Genomic DNA, 24,916 nt, shown 5'->3' on the forward strand with positions numbered 1-24,916 from the left:
ACAACTACGAGGCATTTGGTGAAGACCCGTGGAGCAGATGCCAGACCGAAAGGCAGTACTCGGTATTGATAATGGTCGCGGCCTACGAGAAACCGCAGATATTTGCGATGGGATTGTGTTATCGCAATATGGGTATAAGCTTCCTTGAGGTCGAGGGAGCATAGCCAATCCCCTTTCTGCAGCAGAGGGAGTAACGTGCCCAGGGTTACCATCTTGAATTTTTCTTTTTGAAGGTACTTGTTGAGGGCTCGAAGGTCTAAAATGGACGTAGCCCTCCTGATTTCTTTGGAATTAGGAAGTAATCTGGAATAGAATCCCTTGCCTCGTTGAGAGGGAGGAACGAGTTTCTATAGCATTTGATTGCAGAAGAAAGATACTTCCTGTTAATTGAGCCAAATGGCTGGATAGACTCCACGCTTGAAGCGGCGGGGAGTCTGCCGGAAGAGTTATGAAATTGAGGTGGTAACCCTGTGCGATAATCGCCAGCACCCACTGGTCTGAGGTAATCCGTATCCCAATGCTGTAGAAAGTGGCACAGACGACCCCCTACAGGGATGTGGGGGAGTGGATATGGCATGTGCTCCGAGTCGGGAAGTCAAGGCCTGCCGCAGGCCCGGGGGGTGGCTACAGCAGGTCTTTGTTTCCGAGTTGGCGTGGAGGTCTGGTGGAGGATCGAGCCGGACGAGGCCTAGTCGACGGAGGGTAATAACGACGTGGCCGAAAGAATGACTTTTGGAGTCCTTCTTAGGTGGTGGTTTGGAGGATACCTCAGATGGAACAGACGAAAGTTTTTTCAACGTCTCGTGGTGATCCTTCAATTCCGCCACAATTTGTTGAATCTGTTCTCCGAACAGATTATCCCCTAAGCAGGGTAAATCGCTAGACGATCCTGAACCTCTGGGCGAAGGTTGGATGATTTAACCAAGCCCAACGTCTGGCTGAGATGGCAGTAGCTGAGACTTTCGTGGAAGCATCGAAGATATCGTAGGCCGTTCAGATCTCGTGCTTCCCAGCTTCAAATCCTTTGTGAAGGAGGGCTTGAAGCTGTGGCTGGTATTGGTCCGGTAAGGTGTCAGCGTAGTCCTGCATTTGTTTAAGGATAGCTCTGTTGTACTGAGTCATATAAAGTTGGTATGAAGCTATACGAGTATCAACATAGCCCCATGATACACTTTCCTTCCCACACTATCAAGAATTGGTTGTCCTTGATAGGGGGAGTGGAAGAGTGTGGCTTTAAACGCTTGGCTTTCTTTTGCGCAGACTCAACTACAACAGAGCGATGATCCAGTTGAGACTTCTGAAATCCTGGTGCGACTGAACGAGGTAGGTTGAGTCAGCTTTTTATTGACTGGTGACACAGATGAAGGTGATTCCCAGTTTTTCTTAAAAGATCCAGAATACTTGGTGAATGGGGATGGAAGCGATGATCTTGGGGGCATCCAGAATTGGAGCAGCTCCATCATTTGGTGCCTGTCATCGGTCTCAGATTGCAGCTGAAAAGGCACAACTTCTGACATCTCCTTTACAAAATTTATAAAGAGAAGATCTTCAGGAGGAGATCGTTTTCTACTCTCTGTAGGAGATGGTGGGGATGGTAAATCTGTATCTGAAGATGAATCATCACCCCAGGTATCATAAGGATCATGTAAGGTTTGCTGTCCTGAAGGACCTGGTAGAGGATCCAAAGGCATCGATGGAACCGGTGCTGCAAGCGGAACAGTGAACGGCATCGAGGGCTTCGGGGCCACCGATGGAATCGGTGCCGATCTTGGAATCGATGGAGCCGAAGATAAATCGGTGGAAAGGTATGTGAAGGCACCGATGGAACGACACCGGACGGAGGAATCCGGAACGGTGTTTCTCCTGTCGATGAATGTCCTTCCGGAGATGGTGTAGTCGGTGCTAATGAAATCACCGATGGAAGGGCGCGCATAAGTGCCTCCATACGATTAGTATCGGTGCCAACGCTTCCACTATAGGCTCGGTGGTCGGTTCCATCCTCGGTGGCAGAGTCGGTGCTGAGGTCGGTGCCGGAATCGTGCCGGAGGCGGTGCCGGTGGAGGCTGGAATCTTCGCATCGCATTCTCGATGGCCTCCTGGACCAGCCTCCAGTTCTGCCCGGAGACCAGGGGTAAGCATACCCGGCTCGACGGAGAGGGAGGCTGAGGCAGGGCCGGAGGGACCACCGTAACCGGTGGGATCACGGCCCCCCACCCCGGGAGGGTGAGGGTTTCCTCGTGCCTGCGAACGAGACGTGGACGGTGCCAGGTCACCGAGGCTTTTTCTTCGGTGGCTCGGCCTTTCAGAGGTCGATGGTTGCGGATCCTCGACGGGCCGAGACTTTGCCGTCGATGGCGATGCTTATCCTTCCGATCTCCTCGGTCATCCGGGGAGGGGACAGGAGTCGACGGCCGAGAAGTCATCGATGGTGGACGGTCACCGGCGGTTGGCGATGGTGGTGCAACTTCGACGGTGCCGGTTCCGATGACGTCGATGCTATCGATGGCGTTGGGGTGGGTGCATGGAAGAGGAGCCCCATCTTCTCCATCCTGGCCTTGCGACCCTTAGGTGTCATTAAGGCACATTTGGTGCAAGTCAGGACATCATGCTCACTACCCAAACATAAAACACAAACCCTATGGGGTCAGTGATGGACATAGTCCGGGTACAATCCGGACATCGACGGAACCCCGTCGCCATGGCTTAAGGCCAAATAGGCGCGGGCTCAGTAAGTTCCCACAGGCCTCAAGGGCCAAAATCGACGGCCGCCGATTAAAAAAGGGAAAAAACTTACCGGTTTCCGCGAAAGTGACAAAAATTTGTCGAAGGAGACCCCTGAGGGGCAAATTTTCTTCGGATAGAAAATACCGAATTCCTGTCAGGAACGTGGTAAGAGAGCTCCTTTCACCGCGTGGCAACTGCTGCGCGGAAAAAAGAAGACTGAAGGGGACCCCTGCTGGCTGCAGGGTCAGTGCCTTGCTGGGCATGCCCAGTAGGGGCCAGTCAAAGTTCTGTTTAAACTTTGACAGAAGTTTTCCGTGGTGGGCTCCATCCTCGATGTCACCCATTTGTGAGGACAACCATCCTGCTTGTCCTGTGAGAATAGATGATATGAAAAACCAAGACCACCTTCAACAGAAAGTATGGAGGACCACTCTGTTGTGGAAAAATTGCATGGATAGTGAATGAGAGCTTGGAGTCTGCCGACTTTTCAAGCTGATGTAAGCGCAATGAGCAACAGAACTTTCCATGTCAAGAATGTGAGCAAAGCTGACACCAAAGGTACATAAGGAGGCTTCAGGAGTTGAAAAAAAGACTACATTCAAGTCCCATGGCACTGGTAGTTTCTACACCAGAAGTTTGACATGTCATAGCCCTTTCATGAATTTAGATACTAATGAATGAGCAGAAATTGGCTTACTGTCCTTGACAGCATGCTATGCCGCTATGGTGCTGAGATGCACTTGCACAGAGGATGTGACAAGACCTGAACCAGAAAAGTGAAATAAGTACTTCAGTAAATACTTAGGTTCATTAGAGAATGGTTATAAATCTCCTCCTGTAGAGGGAGGAGTTAGCAATCTGTAATCTCCTCCTGAAGAGGGAGGAGTTAGTAATCTGTTATCAATCCGCTTCTAGGAGTTAACGATCTGTTATATGTCCGCTAGGGAGTTGGCAACCAGTTATGGATCACTCCGCCAAAGGAGAGGAATGAACAATTGTAATACTCCGCAGGCGGGGTTGATGATCTGTAGTGGGTTGGCTTCCCACAGAGTGGCAGTCTGGATAATACCGCTCTAGTAGTGTGAGGAATGAACACTTAATGTAAATTGGTTAATCCCTGGGGCCGATGGCAGATGACAGCACCCCCAGGAGGATATCCTGAGAGGGACCACCAACTAGGCTGGAGTATGGAGGCAAACACTGATAGTTCTTTATTAGACAGGAAGTAGAACCACCAGAGGTGGCAGTAGTGAGGCTGATGTGCCGGCAGGGCTGAAGTCCCTCAGATACTGGAATTGCGGTCTCTGGGTTGCTGAGCTGTAGAGAGAGACTATAGGTAGTGATAGACAGGGGTATGCAGGATACATAACCAGTAGTAGATGATACACTCACAATTGCAGATATCTGTAATGGCTTCTATGCAACAGAGAGTCTTCAGTATATTCAGGAACAGGAGCCGTAGGCGAGTACTGGTTCCTATATGCAGTCTAGAATGAGAACTCACAAAATCTGTGTATGAGATGGCTTCTGGAATAGAAGAGAGTCTTTGGAGGGTTTGGGAACATAGGAACCGGTACTCGCTCCACGAGGGCCCATCTGCAATCTGCAATGACGACTCACGATCTCCGTACCTGCGATAACGTCTTAGACAGAAGGGAGTCTTTGGAGATTAGGAACATAGGAACCGGTACTCTCTCCACGAGGGCCTATCTGTAATAGAACTCACAGTATTCATGTTTGCAATCACTTCCAGGTAGTAAGGAGTTTTCTGAGCATTCAGGGACGTAGGCCCTCGAGGAGCAAGTACCAGATCCCATCTTAGCAATCTGAAATCAAGAAGAGAGAGCGGGGCCCCCGAGAGCGGGTACCCCTTGGTAAGTTTGTGGAGGCAGAGCAGTGGAGAAAGAATTCCCCTTGCTAACTCAATTCGTAGTTGCAAGCAAAGACCTTTTAAGCTGGAAGCGGATGATGTCACTACGGGGGGGACGCCCCCGAGGTTCGCGCCCTTGCCGGTACAAACTCTGGAGCGCGGGCGCCCTTACATCATCAGGTACATGGTGGATCTGCAGCGTCAGGCCAGCCCAGGGATTCCAGGAGGAGAAGCCCAGGGATTCAGGAGGAGAAGCCGCGGTAGCATCCGTCCGTCAGACCCAAAGAGAGTCGCCACTAAAGGTACAGAGGGTGGAGCGAGGGCGAGAACAGGCACAAACGCAACAAGAATAGGTCCAAAGCATTCTGTTTGCACCACCTGGAATATCTACCCCATTTGAAAGCATAATGCCTTCTAGTTGACAGCTTTCTGATTGAGACTAGAAGGTCTGCCATCTCTGTGGGTAAGTCGAGATCTGCAATTATCGAACACTGAACATCCAACCATTGGGTTGAGGGCTGGGAGACTGAGATAATGCATTCCTTTAACAGAATAGAGTAGGGTCCATCCCTAAATGTATGGGAGGACTTCTGGAAAGTTGAACTAGATATTCAAACCTTATCTGTCTGGGCCACACAGGAGTTATGAGGATTAGACTAGCGTGATCCTGGAGAAGTTTTCTGCACTGTTCTGGCAATCAAGGATGTCAACGGAAAAGCATACATGAGGCTTGTAATGCAGTCAAGCAGAAGAGCATCCTAAGCAAGCCTGAGATTGCTGAGTAGGATTGAGCAATATTGATTTAGTTTCTTGTTTTGTTCCAATGTGAATAGATCCACCGATGACAGACTCCATAAGTCAAAAGACTTTCTGCTACTGGTTGCTGGAGTTATCACTCATGTGGACAAATCACTCTGCTGAGGTGATTTGCCAGTGTGTTGGAGATACCAGGCAGATAGGTAGCTTGTAAGAGAGCTTGAGGCTTGATTGTCCAATCCCAAACATTTAGCACTGCCTGACAAAGGGGCCAGGACCCTGTGTCTCCCTTTTGACATAAAACATGGTGACCTGATTGCTGGTCTGAATCAAGATATGTCTTCCATGAAGAATATGTGCTAAAGCTGAGGAGTGTATCTTATTGCTCTTAGTCTTAACTCTTAAGAGGTTGATCTGAAATTGACTTTCCTAAAGGGATCAAGTTCCTTGAGTTCTGAAGGATCCTGTTAGCATCCAGCTGCCTTCCCAGACTTCTCAACAGCAGATGTTCACTGTGTGATAGGAAGCTGCCATTGGTCACTAATGTAAGTGATACTAGGACCCGGTAAAGAGATGCTTATGTCATGCATGCACACGATTCAGCGCATGTTGGCGGGAGAGTCAGGTACCCACCCCAATGTCGTCACACGCTCTAGCTACTTAGCCTGCCTGGAATTGGATTAGTTGCCTCAGCAAGGTGGTCTTCTGTCTTCCTCAAGCCCTTCAGCCTGGATCCTGCCTTCAGCACCAGCCTGGCTTAGACTTCTCAGTCTTCAGCTTTACTTCAGTCTTTGCCTGTGGCTCCACCGGAGTCTTCAGCCTTGCCTCAAGCCATCAGCCCCAAGCCTGGTCTTTGTATAGACTTTTGGACTCAGTTGTAGTCTGGCCCATGCCAAGACTTGCTTACCCGCTGTTGGCATGGGTCTTAGGAATCTATCTACAAGGCTGTGGTATGGCAAGAGGGGCTCATGCTATGCCATTCCTTACACCTGTCCATGGTGGGATGCAGGAACTGGCTCTATCACTTGTTGCTGAAGAAATGATTGGATTTTCAGCTAAAGCTGGGGCAGGTGAGACAGATCCGGATGAAGAGGTACACAAATGTGAAGGAATGGAAGCTGTAAGAAATACAAATGGTTACGAGACTGCATGATTTTGGGGGCCCAGAAGTCCTTTGTTATCCAAGGCCACATTTGCTAGAAGGACTAGATCATTCACCCCAGTGAAAAAGAGGGGTGTGGATTGTTGATAGAAATTACAAACTGGGCCCAGGCTTGAATTAGGCCTGCTCGTGGTTTGTTTTGCTGACAATGTTCATGCTAACACAGTTTGGTTGGAAGAGGCTGCTGACATAGAGCCAGAAGAGGCGAAAGATGGTATTGTTGGAAAGAGCAGCAAGGTGATCTGGAAATACAGACATTTGTACATGAAGAAGCAGCATCTTGTAGTAGAGGGATGTTCAGGAGTTGTAGCAAGAAACTGCACTGCTACATTCTGATCCGAGCAACTCTTTTATGCTTCTTGCCAAATATGGTGTCACCTAAGCAAGGTAAGTCAGCCAGCTTCTCATGGACAGTCATGAATGCCGCTCGCTCTAAGCCTCACCATACACTGAGCCCCAATTGAGGCTGAGGAGATACATGAAATGAAATCAAACAACTCATACACCAATCTGAGAATGTGACAGAAGCCTTCTTCTGTATCCAAAAATGGCTGGGGGTAATAAGTACAAGACTACACAGGTTGTAAAAAGGGCTTTAGTTTCTGGACACATTCATGAATGTATTCCCTGGAGACTAGTTTAAGTGAATTCTGGGCTTTTTTGGGTTTTTTTTTCTCATAGCAGACTCGACTACTACAGATTGATGTGGAAGTTGGACAATGCTGAATCCCAGAGAGACTTTTAAACTCTGCATTTAAGGTCGAGTTTTCCTGCTGTAGGGGAGCTCAAGACAAGCGTTTCCCATATTTTCATTGGTAGAATGTTAAGGATGTTATGAACTGAAAAATGCTGCCATGTCTGATGGGATGTCCAGAATTTAAAGCAGACCAAGTAACCCGGTAACTGCGAACAAGGATCTTTGTCTTTACAAATGTAGACTTCCCAACACTATCCCAATATTTTCCACAAACTTAGAGTAGGTAAAGGCTTACAGAGAGGAGGTTTGGTCAGGAGAGTTCGGAAGCAGATCAACTGGAATATCTGAACAGTCTCCCTCCAATCTCACTGGCAAAGGATCAATTATCCAGGGTTCCAATTACAATGAGTGTGAACCAGGAGGCTCATCTAGTTGTCTCTAAGATATGTCCTGGCCAATTGCCTCCAAACTGGAATCTGCTGCTATAAAGCATAATGTTGAAACTCAAAATCACGGATTCTGATTGTGTGTTCAGTCTGATAGGTGAAACTGGGACTCCGGTTTGAGGACGCGCCACAGTGATTGAGGAGAGGTTGCATTGTTCTGTAACCCTAGTCAGGAAGGCAAAGAAAACGTTTTCACAAAATCTGCAATTTAGTCAAGCAACTGATGTGTCATTTGACCTGGCATGGGCAGTGGTACATTCTCTTCAGAGACCAGTATAGGTTCCTGCATCTGGACTGGTGGTTTATTGGAGGCAAGTGGAACCGATGGAATACATACTGGATCTGGTGTTTCTAAGTGAAGACCCTCAGAGAGCATCCTTGTTGGAATGAAAAGTTCTAGTTATTGCATGACCGCTTCCCCCCACAGATCTAGGATGTATCACAAAGTTGATTGATAGAGCAGCCTGAAGGATCATGTGAGACTGATGTATCAAAAGCTTTGATGGAATGGAATGCTTGTTTGCTTTGAAAGAACTTTACTTCAATTGTGTAGACTATTTAGCAAGATACATCAAAGCCAGTGAAGGTGGATGCTAGCCCTATGTAAGTGCTGATTGCGTCAGGACTAGGTTATTGTACCCCAATATAGACTGGGTAAATGTATCATCGGGTCACGCTAGAGAGATAACGTTCCTGGATGGAATAAATGATAGCTTTATGGAGCAAATGGTTCAGGAACCGACGAGAGAGGGAGCAATTTTAGATCTAATTCTCAGTGGAGCACAGGACTTGGTGAGAGAGGTAACGGTGGTGGGGCCGCTTGGCAATAGTGATCATAATATGATCAAATTTGATTTAATGACTGGAAAGGAACAGTGTGCAAATCCAAGGCTCTCGTGCTAAACTTTCAAAAGGGAAACTTTGATAAAATGAGAAAAATTGTTAGAAAAAAACTGAAAGGAGCAGCTACAAAAGTAAAAAATGTCCAAGAGGCGTGGTCATTGTTAAAAAATACCATTCTAGAAGCACAGTCCAGATGTATTCCACACATTAAGAAAGGTGGAAAGAAGGCAAAACGATTACCGGCATGGTTAAAAGGGGAGGTGAAAGAAGCTATTTTAGCCAAAGATCTTCATTCAAAAATTGGAAGAAGGATCCAACAGAAGAAAATAGGATTTATTTATTTATTTTATTTATTTAACAGCTTTTATATACCGGTGTTCGTGCGGGCACATCACGCCGGTTTACAGTAAAACTTGCGAAAGGAGGAAAGTTACAAAAAAACAGGGCGCGGGTGTGGGAGCAGGCTAGAAAATACGGGGTGGGTGTGGGGGGAAAGGAAAGGGGAGGAAAGTAAAGAAGCTGTGAAAAGTAAAGGAACGTAGCCATAGGTATGGTGGAGATGTTAATATGATGTTAATATGGTTATTATGGTGAATAAAGCATAAACATTGGCAAGTTAAATGTAAGACATTGATAAGACAGGCTAAGAGAGAATTTGAAAAGAAGTTGGCTGTAGAGGCAAAAACTCACAGTAAAAACTTTTTTAAATATATCCGAAGCAGAAAGCCTGTGAGGGAGTCAGTTGGACCGTTAGTTGATCGAGGGGTTAAAGGGGCACTTAGAGAAAATAAGGCCATCACGGAAAGATTAAATGATTTCTTTGCTTCAGTGTTTACTGAAGAGGATGTTGGGGGAGGTACCCGTAATGGAGAAGGTTTTCATGGGTAATGATTCAGATGGACTGAATCAAATCACGGTGAACCTAGAAGATGTGGTAGGCCTGATTGACAAACTGAAGAGTAGTAAATCACCTGGAACGGATGGTATACACCCCAGAGTTCTGAGGAACTAAAAAATGAAATTTCAGACCTATTAGTAAAAATTTGTAACTTATCATTAAAATCATCCATTGTACCTGAAGACTGGAGGATAGCAAATGTAACCCCAATATTTAAAAAAGGGCTCCAGGGGCGATCCGGGAAACTACAGACCGGTTAGCCTGACTTCAGTGCCAGGAAAAATAGTGGAAAGTGTTCTAAACATCAAAATCACAGAACATATAGAAAGACATGGTTTAATGGAACAAAGTCAGCATGGCTTTACCCAGGGCAAGTCTTGCCTCACAAATCTGCTTCACTTTTTGAAGGAGTTAATAACATGTGGATAAGGTGAACCGGTAGATATAGTATACTTGGATTTTCAGAAGGCGTTTGACAAAGTTCCTCATGAGAGGCTTCTAGGAAAAGTAAAAAGTCATGGGATAGGTGGCGATGTCCTTTCGTGGATTGCAAACTGGCTAAAAGACAGGAAACAGAGAGTAGGATTAAATGGGCAATTTTCTCAGTGGAAGGGAGTGGACAGTGGAGTGCCTCAGGGATCTGTATTGGGACCCTTACTGTTCAATATATTTATAAATGATCTGGAAAGAAATACGACGAGTGAGATATTGTGATAAATTGCAGGAAGACCTTGTGAGACTGGAAAATTGGGCATCCAAATGGCAGATGAAATTTAATGTGGATAAGTGCAAGGTGATGCATATAGGGAAAAATAACCCATGCTATAATTACACGATGTTGGGTTCCATATTAGGTGCTACAACCCAAGAAAGAGATCTAGGTGTCATAGTGGATAACACATTGAAATCGTCGGTTCAGTGTGCTGCGGCAGTCAAAAAAGCAAACAGAATGTTGGGAATTATTAGAAAAGGAATGATGAATAAAACGGAAAATGTCATAATGCCTCTGTATCGCTCCATGGTGAGACCGCACCTTGAATACTGTGTACAATTCTGGTCACCGCATCTCAAAAAAGATATAATTGCGATGGAGAAGGTACAGAGAAGGGCTACCAAAATGATAAGGGGAATGGAACAACTCCCCTATGAGGAAAGACTAAAGAGGTTAGGACTTTTCAGCTTGGAGAAGAGACGACTGAGGAGGGATATGATAGAGGTGTTTAAAATCATGAGAGGTCTAGAACGGGTAGATGTGAATCGGTTATTTACTCTTTCGGATAGTAGAAAGACTAGGGGACACTCCATGAAGTTAGCATGGGGCACATTTAAAACTAATTGGAGAAAGTTCTTTTTTACTCAACGCACAATTAAACTCTGGAATTTGTTGCCAGAGAATGTGGTTCGTGCAGTTAGTATAGCTGTGTTTAAAAAAGGATTGGATAAGTTCTTGGAGGAGAAGTCCATTACCTGCTATTAAGTTCACTTAGAGAATAGCCACTGCCATTAGCAATGGTTACATGGAATAGACTTAGTTTTTGGGTACTTGCCAGGTTCTTATGGCCTGGATTGGCCACTGTTGGAAACAGGATGCTGGGCTTGATGGACCCTTGGTCTGACCCAGTATGGCATTTTCTTATGTTCTTATGGGGCTATGCGTCAGAGGGCCAGGTGTCCTGTGGGGATCATGTCCAAGATGTATCGATGGAGCATGGGCTGCAGGCATGGCGCAATTTGGTAAGCTGTCAAATGTGTTTGTGCACCATACATCGGTGCATCAAACATCAAATGCTGCGATACATGGATGGGATGCTTCATGCATTGGATATACTAACAGTACAGATACCAATGCCCCAGGTTTCGGAGTGTTTGTGTTTCTTTGATGCACACGCCAATGACTGTAGTTATTGATGCTGCTTCTTTGATGAAGAGTAGTTGACTATACTTGACGCCACGACTTCAGCCTGGGCTGATGGGGGATGTCTTAGAGGAGTTCCTGTTCATCTTTATTCCCTGTAAAGAAAACACTGCACTGTGGGAAGAGAATCTACTGCAACTCAGAAGAGATTTATGCAGCTCCCCAATTCAAATCCTGGAATGCTGGGAGGCAGAGACATCCATCCACAGGACTAGCAATTTGCGGGTCATGTTCCAACCCAGGGCATTGATAGAGTTCATGACCATCTGTGAGGGACATTACCTTGCTAAAGATGCAACTTTTAAAACCATTCAGCATTGATTTTTTTTCTTCTTTTCTGACATGTTGAAGCAACAGAGTCTTCAGGAAAAAAAAAAGTTTCCTTCTATATATGCATATATATATATATATATATATTTTTTTTTTTTTTTTAAAGTTAGCACTGAAAAGTGAAGTTGTGAGTGCCACTAAGGTAGCAAAGCAACTATAAAAGGATAAAACAGGGCAAAAAAATAAAATGTTTAAATTTTGGTGATAAAAGTATTAGGAGAGACCAAGTACATGCCCATGCTAGTGCTCAGACAAAAAATGACTGAGGGGGCACATGCGGCAATGCCTGTGCAGGAGTTTCTGCACATGCTCAGTAGAGCTCAAAGCTCTATTAGCTTGGAGAGACAAGCCCATTCGATGCCAATGGATGTCACCCATATGTAATGGCTAACTCAGTCATCAATGTAAAAAATATTAAGCGCTTTCACATCCAATTAAAATTAAATACTATAGTTGTCTTGCATGAACAAATGTTATCAAAATGTTAGAGATTCACTGACAGAAAACAAGCACCAATTTTCGATTAAAGCAAGCTTTTACACATTTTCTTTACAGCTAGGAACCAACCCAAAGACTTATGGAGCCAAGAGCTCTCTCAACCTCCCCATCCTTCCTTCTCTCCCCCTTTCCCCAAAGCTGATGGAAATGAGCAACATCAGACTCACCCCTTTTGAGATCTGCCATAGATTCATTAGGGTCTGATTTACTAAGACTGTTTTCCTATTCCGTGTCTATGGGAGAAAAAAAAAGCTTAGTAAATCAGGCCTCTCCCCTTTTCTGCAAGCATGCTGGTGCTATTCCAATAGAGGAAGCAAAGAGGCAGTCAAGTTCAGGCACAGCTATCATTGTAGCCAGGGTGCCCACTTGTCTCCCTCTCTCAATTCCCCACTCTTTTGCTAGCAGTCTCAACTCTCAGTCCCCAAGCATTTACCCTCCACCTGCTAAAGTCCCCTCCATCCTTCCCAACTAGCCAGATCCAGCCTACCTCCCATGCCCTAAGCCAAATGCATCCAAAGACTGCAGCCAGCTACCCTTCTATCTTAGCTTGCTGGCTGCTGCAACAACTATTCTCTTTCATCCGGCACCACACAGCTGTCAACAAGTTTGAACTATGCACTGCCTAAAGTCCTGCTCTCATCTTGCAATCTCAAGTCTCGCAAGATTGAGACCAGTGTGGGAATTCAGGCACTGAATCTCAATTCAGGCTCAATCTCACCGAGAACTGTGCAATGCTGAATCAAAGGCTGCAGTGGTAGCTGAAATGGGGCATGCAAATCCAAGGTGCCTGGATGACCGGTACTTGCCAAGCCCTGGATTTAAGGAGCTGTTGCATAATCCACTGTCCCTCAATGGCTCTACTCCCCTCTGACACAGAGCACAGAGTATCTGACAATATAATATAGCTGATGATGAAAAAGTGACTGATAAACAAAAGGATAAGTAGATTAACAGTCTGGGAATCAAGGCACTCTCCAGTCACCAGACCATTATTCTAATATATCTTTTCACAGTTAATCCTCAGAATTTATGAAAACATTACCAATGAAGGTTTTTCAAAATCTGTGAACACAAATACTGAAAATTCCAGTCCAGTTTAAGCAAAAAGCTGTAGCAATGCTAAAAATCAATGTGAACGTCAGCCGCTTTAGAATGCGAGCTCGTGTTTCGCGTTACACAAGGGAAAATAAAGTGAAAGGGCAGGCAAACAGTTATAGCATTGCCCTTTCCCAAAGCAATTGGCGGAGCATGCTACAAAAACGTGAACACCCGCATGAGCAGGAAGACAGCTGCTGATAACAAGACTCACTCACCGAGGAAAGTACACAGGACCCTAGACTTCAAATATTGCAAAGAGGCGTGAGAGCCACTGCAGGACTTAACCCTCAGCAATTCAGAGGACAACACATGAGCAGCACTAAAGTTCTCAGACTCTCAAAAAGACTGAATATTGAATATTAGTCCAACAGATGTAGCCTGTTTGAAATACAGGGTCTATTTCAAATCACACTAAATCTGTATGGACTATTTCATATATTTTCTTCAATGCCTTTCCGGGATGGTATGCATAAAGCGTTGTGTAAAATGCCCTTATATTTCATTAAAAAAGGAACCAATCATTTACTCAATTCAAGCAATGCTACTTGCCTATTAAAACTTACGTGACATAATTAAGAGGGAGATGCAAAGCTCAAAACAGACAAATGAAACAGACTAAGTAAACAGAGACCGCCAGACACTATTACCCCAAGATACCTCTCTTGGTCCCTGCACACCGGTCTCCTCTCTGCTCCCACTCTTGTGAAACTGGACCAACCACCACTCTCTTGCAATACTGCGGCACCACTCCCATTTCCAGGGATCTATCGAACAGGTCCTTCTGCGGACCGGACACAGCACATCTCTGAGCTCCATTAGCATCCTGTGATGCCCATCATCCGGCCCCATGGCCTTGTCCACTTTCAGTTTGCCTAGCTCTTCCCATACATTTTTTTCTGTAAACTGAGTTTTGTCAACCAGCAAGAGCCCACCTCCAAGGTCTTCTTTGGTGAAACCCAAACTGAAGTAGTTATTTAATATTTCCATTTCTTTGTTTCTCTCCATATATTGCTGTCACCTTTCAATTTCACTATATCATTTCCAGCCTCCCTTCTTTCTCTGATATATCTGAAAAATGTTTTGTCATCTTGCTTTACCTCTTCAGCAATCCTTTCTTCCACTGACCTTTTGCTTTCCTTATTTCCTTCTTCATCTCCCTCAATTTTAAAGAGATTCTTCCCTGCGTTCTCTTTTTTGGGATCCTTTTACTTCTTGAACACTGTTCTTTTTATCTTTATTTTTTCAACCACCTCCTTAGAGAACCAAATAAATTTCTTTTTCCTCATTTACGTTTCTGACATAGATTTGTTGCCTCTGTAATAGCTCCTTTTAAATTTGGCCCACTATTGTTCCACCTCATCCGTTTTCTCCCAAGTCTTCCAGTTCTTCCTTCAGGTATGTCCCCATTTTACTAAAGACAGTATTTGTGAAATAAAAACTTGGGTCATGTGACTTCTCTTTATCCTATTCGCAATTTCAAACCATATCTTCTGATGATCACTGGTGCTCAGGTGAGCCCCTAACCAAACATTAGAGACATTATCACCATTAGTGAGAACTAGACTGAGTATTACACCCTGAGTTTCAATACCATTTATTTGAGTAGAACCCCTTGAAGAAAGGATACTCCAATCCAAATCTGTAAGATTATAATCTCCAATGAGCAACACTAGTCCCTTCTTTCCTACCTTTTGGATGTCCTGGATGAGTTCTTTGCCCAGTTCTTCTTTTTGAGTCAGTGGCCTGTGGCTCACACCAGGAAAAATGGAAACACCATCTTCTTTTTTTTTTTTTTTAAAGACAGGCCATTACGCTTCTTCTCAACTCCACCTCCCTTGCAATTCATTTGCTTGGATACTGTTTTTTTGACAGAGAGCTACTTCTACCCCTTTTCTGTCCTCTCTTCTTTATAGCCTGGGATAGCCTTATCCCACTCATGAGAATTCAGGAACTATGTCTCCATAAGAGCAACAATGTACAAGTCCGCCTCCACCATCGATCAACAAAATCCTAGACCTGCAGGACCTGGACTACAAGCATTTGTAGTCAAAGCTTTCTAGGGTGCTTCAAAAGTTGAGAAACGTGGGTGTCTCACAGTCACAGATCTTGCTCTACCAGAGCCCACTATTTATACCTGGGTTTCTGAATTTTCTTTAAGAGATGAGAGAGATTCTGGATGCTGCATGGAAGAGGAAGTCATTTGAAAATTGGATACTTTCTCTCTCGGGTACATTAGCTCCTTATTCATGGCAGACAGCTGAAGGCAAATTGAACAAACCTTTATTCTCCAAATGATAGGCCTTGGGACACAAGCACCACAGTTGTTGCACTGAATAAAAGACATTGAGCTAATAGTGACTAATAAGTTGAGAGATTGGTACCTCGGCCCTATTATAATTCAATTATCATATGTCCTTTAAGAAGGAAACTCTAGGAGTGGGAGGTAATAAACAGCAGAGATAAAGCAACATATATTGGAAAAAGAAGGAATACAGTTATATTAAATTATACTGCTAAACTTAGCCAAAACAGGAACCAGGTAAGCTGTGCAGCCTTATGCAAGATCACATGTGCTAGAGACTTGTGCTTGGTTCAATATCCCTTGCTGTGCAACTGATTACACCACACTCAGAATTGTCTACTAGGTAGGTTCCTCTCTTTAAAGCACACAGGGATTTTCAAATAGTTACTAGCAATATAACAGAAAAATTTTTTTTTACTAATACAGACCAGAGAAGAGAGTGTTATTTTAGCTGTTTTGAGAGCAAGAGACTAAAAATTGTTTCAATTTTCCTTTATTGAATTTGAAAGAAACTACATACAGCAAGTTCTTTGTGAAATGTATTCTACTTTGTCTAGATCAGTGTTTCCCCAACCGCTGTGCCATGGCTGCAGAGCCCCTCCTGCAACTCGTCTTTAAAATCATCAATGCCAGTAGTGAGGCACAAAAACCACTTCCACAATGCCTGACCCGCAGAGATATAGGCGCGCATGTGCACTGCTGCTGCAGGAAGCAGACTCACAGCCGTCGACTGTGCAGCAGGAGAGAGGGATCAATCTCACGTCCCGGGGGGAGAGACAGAGGGAGAGCAAGAAACGTAAGAGGGAGAATATGACTAATACTATCTACCACTGAAGAGGGGCACTTTCAACTCAGGGTGGGTTTTGGGCATGGACGCAATGTTACACTGGTCTGCCTATGGCGCTACAGACCTTTGCAACTGCCCAGCTGTTTGGTGGCAACTGGAGGAGGCCAAGAGCAGGGCAGCACAGAGTAGAGCTCACAATCTGCACAAAACTAAGTGAATGCTACTAAATAGAAAGAGGGCAAGTAAAGAAACTATTTTAAGTCTCTGCAATGTACTTGTATGGCATGAAATCCTTCCTCCCGCTCTCTTGCACCTCCCTCCACCAAACCCAATCTATAGAGCTCTTCTGTTGACTTTAGTTCCATTGCCCCAACATAGCCTTCCCCTTGCTCTTCTGTTTCATCATACTCTTCCCCTTTTCCATCTAAAGAGGAATGGGGCAATGGAACAGAGGGGCACAGTTTAAGAAAACTTAAATAAAAGTAAAAAAGAGAATACATTTTTGTTTTGTTTTTTTTATTATTAATAATGTGTTGGGGCCAATGAGGTGTGCCACGAACTGAGTTTATGTAAGTGTGCCTCGGGCTGAAAAAGGCTGGGAAACAGTGGTCTAGATTCATCCAAAGCAAAACAGGTAGGAAGGCAAGAAGTAGTGGCAGATATTTTTACAACAGCTGAAATTTGGCAAAACATGAGTAATGTAATTGAAAAAAACATGTATATTCTAAAAATAACACAATGAACTTGTGGTGAGATGCAGTAATAGCTCATAGTTCTGTAGCAAAGCTAGGGAGGTTTTAGAACTAAATCATCCCAGATTTGGTAGTGCATTATTTTTATATGACTGGACTATATAGATATATATGTATACAAATTAGAGCATAGAGGGTAGAGACAGACACAGTATACACAAATTGGCCTTTACAATTATTAAATACTGTGTGGGTACTTAACAGAACACACAAAAGAGACCCTTATAGTTGGGGAAATACCACCATTATATTAATAAATATGAATTTGTTGTACTATAAAACTTTATTATACAATGTCAAAATATATATTATAACATTTCAATACCAAAAAGCTATCAGGGGAAAAAAAAATACGCACTCATCATATAGTCACACACAACATTTCCCTAATCAATCATTACCCATTCACTCCAACCATAAAAACAATCCTAAAATGTTATGTGCGATGCACTGACTCATTTTCACCTATGTATAGAATTATTGTACATTGAATATATTTCACAGAGTGATAAAAGTATTTGAAACATATGAGCATGTTCTTGAAATTAACAATGGGACACATACAAACTTTCAATGAAAAAGATACATTTAAAGCAAAGTTCAAATAAAGGATACTACATAAATCCTTTGACAGGATTATGTTGTATATACATACGTGTGTATATTTGAAAATTTGCAGTCAAAACATGAAGCATGAAAAACAAGCTCCTTAATTTTTTTTTTCATTCACCGTCTAGAAGTATTTTCAAAAGTGAGTCACCTCAGCAATAAAAATTTTTCTATGAATTGCCACAAGGTCTACAAGAATACTGTTGCTTGCTGGCTAGTAGTTTGTGTAGATTAGGTGAAATGCTTAAATATATAAATGTCTGCAGTGTTATTGCGCTAATAACCAATGTTGCGAGGAACTGACATGCAGGTAGTATAATGAGTACACAATCACAGCAAAAGAAACCAATGCCAAATAACTACAAGACCCTTCCACCAACTCATATGTTAAGAGATGCAGAGACACTAATGAACACAACTAATTCACATGATTAGATGGGTTTTCATACACAAATACCAATGTACAGCAATGACTGTTTCATTTCAGCTACCACTACTCCACCTCCTTTTATTAGCCAGTTTTATTATCACAGAAGATTCTCCTTGTAGATCATGTAAAGCAGATTTAGCTTGTTTAGTCAAACTGAAGAATATCCTGTACAATTTTTCTATCCATGACAGATCTGCAAAGACCAAATTATAGAATGTAACCAGACAGGGTCGAATGGGCCCAAAGGGACCCACGTGGATTTAATTTTAATGAATGACATGTCCAAGTGCGAATGTGGGTGATATGGAAAGGCAATTTTATCGGCAATGCCTGAATGAACTTGAACGACACTGTGCATTGAAATGGATCATGAACGAGTCAGCGAGAGTGAGAGCATTTATCTCTCTACAGGAGGGCCACCTGATAGTTGAGGTGAGGTGTTAGTGGTGGTTTAGGGGCCAGTTTTGCATGTAGGGTGAGACGTACAAACCGCACAGTACACCTTGGTGAAGATTTGACGTCATTTGGAGTGGGGAATGTCTCGCAAAGATGACATTTCTACTATGTTCTATCACCTCTAGAGTCCTTCAAGCTAGGGTGAGAGAGCATAGTAGAAATGTCATCTTTGCGAGACTTTCCCCACTCCAAATGACGTCAAATCTTCACCAAGGTGTACTGTGCGGTTGTACGTCTCACTCTCATGCGAAACTGGCCCCTAAACCACCACTAACACCTCACCTCAACTATCAGGTGGCCCTCCTGTAGAAAGATAAATAGGTGCACACAGTGAGGCCCTCCTCAGAGGATCTCTCTCTCTCTCCACTCCAACCCTCAAACCCAGAAATGGCCAAAATGCAATTCCAAAAGTTTTTCGCAAATTGCGTTATGGCCATTTCGGACATATCATACAGCTTAACGCCAGGGAAAAAGCTGTAGTTATTTCCAGCATTAAAACCAAGCAATAGCATGCACTTTGGTATCACATGGCGTGATATGGCTCCTAATTTAACTAAAAGCCACCCAAACTCCTCCCCCAATTCCACACATCTCAAAAATTTGCATTTGTGCCATGCGATACTATACTTTTTGCATGCGTTAATGCCATAATGCATTTTAATGAATGATCATACAATATAGAAAGCCTCTGCAAGAAAAGCATCACTCTATCTCAACGATTATCTCACACCCTATCGGCCATCCTACTCCCTCTGCTGTTACAAACCCCCCTGGTGGTCTCTGTCTTCAAGGGACTATGCCTCATAAGCACCAGGAAGACAACTATCCTAGATGCTCCACCACTCAAACACACAACGCTTCTGAAAACATGGCTCTTCTAATTAGCTTTTTGACCAGTCTGAAGTGACCACTGTATCTTAATTAGCATCCCCACCCCTGCTGCCAACCAGTCCACCCAATCCTCTCCCGTGAGACCCAGCACCTCTTTTAAAGATGGTTTCCCTCCACCCCTGTCCCTCCCAACCTATGCCAGCAGCAGCCCTGCATTCCACCTGCTAAACTAATCCCAATGTTTATCCAATTGCCTTACCCTTGGCAAATTCCAAGCTCTCACATCAATTTGAAAAGTGTGTATAGATATAGATTTCGGCTAATGTTTCCCTCACACCTTGCCAACCCACCTGTACTGTAAATAATCTGTTCACTCACTTTGCCAACTTCGGGCCTAATGGTTATCTAGTTCTCACATCCATATGTGGAATTTGTAGATATACATCTCTTTAAATTTTTTTCCCTCTTATGTCATATCAATTCTCCCAACATCTACACTGTAAATAATACTTGTTTTTGTTTGTATATTTCGGAATCCATGTTCTCTCCAGGTTAGATTTCCTTCGCCAAACCATTGTATACTCAAATGCTACTGCAACATTAGCCCTTAATACCTCACTTTGAACTCTTTGCTGGAAAAGCATGCAACAAATAAATAAATGATTCATAAATCAATGCAGTCACCCCCTTGCCATCTGATTGTGTCAGCTAAGGGTTCACTTTTAGATCCTTTAGAGTTCATAGACAAATTTTTGAAGCAAGCCAGCAAGCCTTTCAGTGCTCCCACTTTTCAGTGGGAGCACTGAGAGGAGAGGATCACCTTGCTGGTGGCTGAAAGGAATCAGTAAGTTTTTGCTTGGGACATTGTCTTTTTTAAAAGTATTGGGGCAAAGTTAACTATTTGGGAATATTATCTAGTGTGTTTGTACTTTTAATAGTCAGTAAGACAGTGAATAAACAAGTTAGACTGTTTGTATTTTTAAATAGTCAATAAGAACTGCATCTAAGTGAAATATCTAGCTTAATTAGTTAGGGGTAGTAACCACCGCAATAAGCAAGCTACACCCATGCTTATTTGTTTACGCAGACTATGTAATTCAGTCCGTGTTGGTTGTCTGTATATAGATCCACTTTTCTTCATTCCCCCTGCCGTTGAAGCAGAGAGCTATGCTGGATATGCGTGAAGTATCTGTCTTTCTCCCCTGCCGTTGAAGCAGAGAGCTATGCGTGAAGTATCGTCTTTCTCCCCTGCCGTTGAAGCAGAGAGCTATGCTGGATATGCATTGAAAGTGAAGTATCAGGCTTATTTGGTTTGGGGTAGTAACTGCCGTAATAAGCAAGCTACTCCCCACTTTTTTGTGAATGCAAATCCTTTTTTCCACATTTCCTCCTGCCGTTAAAGCTTAGAGCAATGTTGGAGTCGTATTAATCTTGTGTATGTTTATTGAATAAGGGTATTATCTCCAGGTAGTAGCCATCATTCCCGCGAGCCACCCACTCTTCATTTACATCCTCTAGATTTTAGGGATCCACAGTGTTTATCCCACGCCCCTTTGAAGTCCTTCACAGTTCTGGTCTTCACCACTTCCTCTGGAAGGGCATTCCAGGCATCCACCACCCTCTCCGTGAAGAAATACTTCCTGACATTGGTTCTGAGTCTTCCTCCCTGGAGCTTCAAAACGTGACCTCTGGTTCTGTTGATTTTTTTCCGATGGGAAAAAAGGCTTCTCTCTCCATTTTGTGTCTGTGAGAAAAACCCTTAGTGAATCGGGTCTTAATTTAGACAGCATCTAAATGGGCCGGATTTTAAATGCCCTGCGCGCATAAATCCGGCCGGACGTACGCGCGCAGGGCGCCGGCGCACCTATTTTGCATAGGCCGCCGGCGCGCGCAGAGCCCCGGGACGCGCATAAGTCCCGGGGCTTCGTAAAAGGGGCGGGGAGGGGGCGTGTCTGGGGCAGTTCGGGGCAGGACCGTGGGCGTGGCGCCGGCCCGGGGGCATGGTCGAGGTCTCCGGACCAGCCCCCTGGTCGGGTGATGGCGCGCCAGCAGCCCGCTGGCACGCACAGATTTACGCCTGCCCAAAATTAAAAAAAATAAAATAAAAAATGTGTTAAATCGGCCCGCGGGTCGGAAGACAGATGCTCAATTATGCCAGCGTCCGTTTTCCGAACCCGTGGCTGTCAGCGGGTTTGAGAACCGACGCCGAAAAAATTGAGCGTCAGCTGTCAAACCCACTGACAGCCGCCGCTCCTGTCAAAAAAGAGGCGCTAGGGACGCGCTAGTGTCCCTAGCGCTTTTTACCACGAGCCCTCATTTGCATACTAAATCGCGCACACAGGAGTGTGGCCTCTCACCTCGGAGCGCTGGCTCTCCCGCGGGTTTTACTGTATCAGTGATTAAGAAACTAGAAGAACAAAATGATCTGATATATAACAATTGAACAGTATTCAAGGTAACACACACGTGAACACAAAGGATTCAAGTATGAAACCAGCTTAACAACAAGCCATACGGAGAAAACAAAACTTCCAAGTGTGCCGTATGTAACAAAAGAAATATTCAAGGCTAGGAATCAGGGGAGTATAAGCTTCCAAAGTTAACAAGGCAGCTCAGCTGACTCTAAAAATGTGGGTGTGCTTACTCTGAGCCACACAGCAGAAAAGAAGCATCAGCAGCACCAGCAAGGAGGCAGGCAGGTGGGCGGGCCAGGGCGGCAGCTTCAGGAATGCTAAAGAGAGGGGAGGCAGCAGCTGCAGGAGATAACAGTAGGACCCTGAGCACACCACACAGGAGGAAAGTAGTTTGTCACTATTCTGCAGCAAGCAGTAAATTCAGCAGTCACTACCTTAACATCCTAGCAAGTTAGGGGCCTGGCTCTTAACAGCAGTTTCAATATATTTGATATTAGACAGTAGGACCAATTTTCTTTCAATCAACTTTCTGAACCGAAGCTCATTCACTTTCAAGATTTTATATAAAGTATTTCTTTATTTAAAAGATGTATAACCCACCAGTCAACAGTTCTAAGCATCTCTCAAAAACATACTTAAAAAACATAAAATAACATTAAACTATAACATAAAAATAGCACCATTAGGAACCTGACAGTAGTAGCTGGACAGAGATGAGATCTAAAGCTACTCCAACACCTGTCTGAAAGACACTAGGTTCCAGAACAACCTTAAAATAGATAAATAACCCAGCAATAATGTCAGTCCTGGCAGTATAAAACAGCTTGTATAAAAAAAAAAAAGTGTGTATAAATCTAACTGGTTTAAGAGATATTAGTCAGATGTATGTTATTAAACGCTTAAACTAGTCCTGCGTCCTGAGTTGTGCAAGGGTAACGCACAGAGCGGCAAAACGAACAGTTTCACGGTGAAGTAATTTCCTGAACATGTAGCACATTAGGAGCCACACAATAAATACTGCAAGATGAATCATTTCTGCACATACCAAAAGGCCTGAAAAAAAAATATTTGTTGAGATCATTATACTGCTGAGAAGATGGGCTCCCATGCAGGAATCTGATCCACTTTGGGTAAACCCATATACAATCGCTACTGGGCAGGCTAGATGGACCTTTATCCCACCGTCATTTATTACTTTACTATGAATATAGCCAAGCTACCTATCCATTAGGTCAGTGGTCTCCAACCCTGTCCTAGGGGCTCACCAGCCGGTCGGGTTTTCAGGAAATCCACAAAGAATATGCACCAGAAAAGAGTTGCATGTTATTGAGGCAGTGCATGCAAATTTTCTCACATGCGTATTCATCGTGGATATCCTGAAAACCCTACTGGCAGTGGCTAGTGGGCCCCCAGGACAGGGTTGGGGGCCACTGCATTAGGTGGCACTGTACAGCGCTGCGTACATCCGGTATGCACCGTACAAATGATTCTGATAACAGTAACTCTTCACTGCACAGCCCAGCTAGCAGCCCCTCGCCAGTAAAGTGGCACATTAACACTGCCGGCCCAGGGCCGCCGGGAGAAGGACTCACTGAATTCCAGCCAGCAGAGGACACGTGTTTAGCAGAGGGAAGAGGAGGGGAGGGAAGGAAGGACACGGTGGGGGTCACCCTGAAGCCGACCGAGGCGGGTCATCCAGCTCGGCTTCATTTTAACACGGCCACTGTTCCCAGGAAACGGGGGAACACACAAGGCCACGTAATAGAAAGGGGGAGGGGTGGAGGTGGGGAATGCGGGCTGGAGATGCGCGCGGAAACAGGGCAGCTCTTCGGGGCGGGGACCCGGAAAGCTGAACGGCAGGATGAGAGAGGTTCGCTTTCTTCTGTCTCCAGGGGATTATAGCTGGAGGACACATCTTCCCGTTCCAACGGGAGAGAAGCGAGACGAAGCTTTTGATGCACGTCAATACACACATGTACAGAAAGACATCTTGATGTATTTTATGTGTATATATATATATATATATATATATTTTATTTTTTTTTACCTCCGTCTGAAATCCTTTACGTACGACATCAGGTAAGGGTCCGCCTCCAGTAGCCGCGGGAGCTCAGGCACCTCTACCGTTTCCTCGGCAGCCATAGCGAGAAGAGACAGCGCACCGGAGCAACCACTGCAGAGCGGGGAACGCGCGAGACAATCAATCGGCGCGTGATGGTGGTGGGCGGGACCGGTGGCTGACGGCGGGACCGCCCGTGCATGAATAGCAGGCGCGCGACCACCACCGTCGCCGCTTCGCAGAGGCGTCCAATGGAGCGGGCGCTTGGCTGCCTTCCAAATTCAGTGCCTAGTTGCCTTCAGCCAATTAGCTAAGCCTGCCTCAAGGGAGGGGAGGGGCAGAGTGGCGTAAACTCGGCGTCATTGGCTACCTTCTTCCAGTTCCTGCCTGCAAGCAGCCAATCCGCTGCTTCCTCTCTCCCGAGGCCTGCTTCTAGGTAGTAGGGGGTGGAGCATGCAGTCCAGCTTCTTCTTCGCTGTAGCCAGGTAGCCTTCGGCTAAATCCCCTCTTTTTACTGTACTGCACCCCGCCCCCACCCGGGTAGGGAGAACTTGGTTGTTTGAATTTTAGCTCGGGTCTCATTGCTGGCGGCCAGTGTTGCCAGTTTAGCCCTGTTGCTGCCACTAGCTTGGGCGATTTTTTTTTTTTTTTACAAACCGATGAGATTATAGAAATGTGAACGTGACACCGAGCTAAATTTAGCTATTTAAAAATCTAGTGGTTTTCTCACATTTCTAAAATCTCCCCCGGTTTCCCCTACTGCTTGAGCATTATTGGAAGCTGAAAAGTATTTTGTTTTAGCAGAGCCCGGCCCCTTTGAGCTTCGCGATGACATATAGATTTCAGCAGCTGGTCAGAGCTCTGAGAGGGGCAGCTGCCTATCACGTGAGTGGAACAAGTGAGTATCCGGGAGTGTAGGGCAGGCGGAGTGGGGGTGAGGGGGGGGGGGGGTCTGCTGCAAGTTGGGGAAGGGCGACCAATAAACATGAGCATGCGTGTCTGAGATAGCGTTGGGAAGGGCGCATACAGACAAAATCCG

General features: G+C 44.8%; 1 protein-coding gene across 2 annotated transcripts in view; it reads right to left on the reverse strand.

Annotated features, from left to right (window-relative positions):
* The window catches only part of GBE1 (1,4-alpha-glucan branching enzyme 1), a 153,406-nt gene extending 129,264 nt beyond the window's left edge, over positions 1–24,142 (reverse strand). Inside the window, exon 1 of one of the 2 annotated variants that reach the window (XM_029588010.1) lies at positions 23,866–24,142. In XM_029588010.1, coding sequence (XP_029443870.1) covers positions 23,866–23,960 — 95 coding nt within the window. In that variant the 5' untranslated portion in view covers positions 23,961–24,142. The remainder of the gene's footprint in view (positions 1–23,865) is intronic. The other variant, XM_029588011.1, reaches the window with a different exon arrangement.
* Positions 24,143–24,916: the final 774 nt, after the last annotated feature.

Source organism: Rhinatrema bivittatum, chromosome 2 (genome assembly GCF_901001135.1).
Source record: "Rhinatrema bivittatum chromosome 2, aRhiBiv1.1, whole genome shotgun sequence".
In the NCBI taxonomy this organism is placed as follows: Eukaryota; Metazoa; Chordata; class Amphibia; order Gymnophiona; family Rhinatrematidae; genus Rhinatrema; species Rhinatrema bivittatum.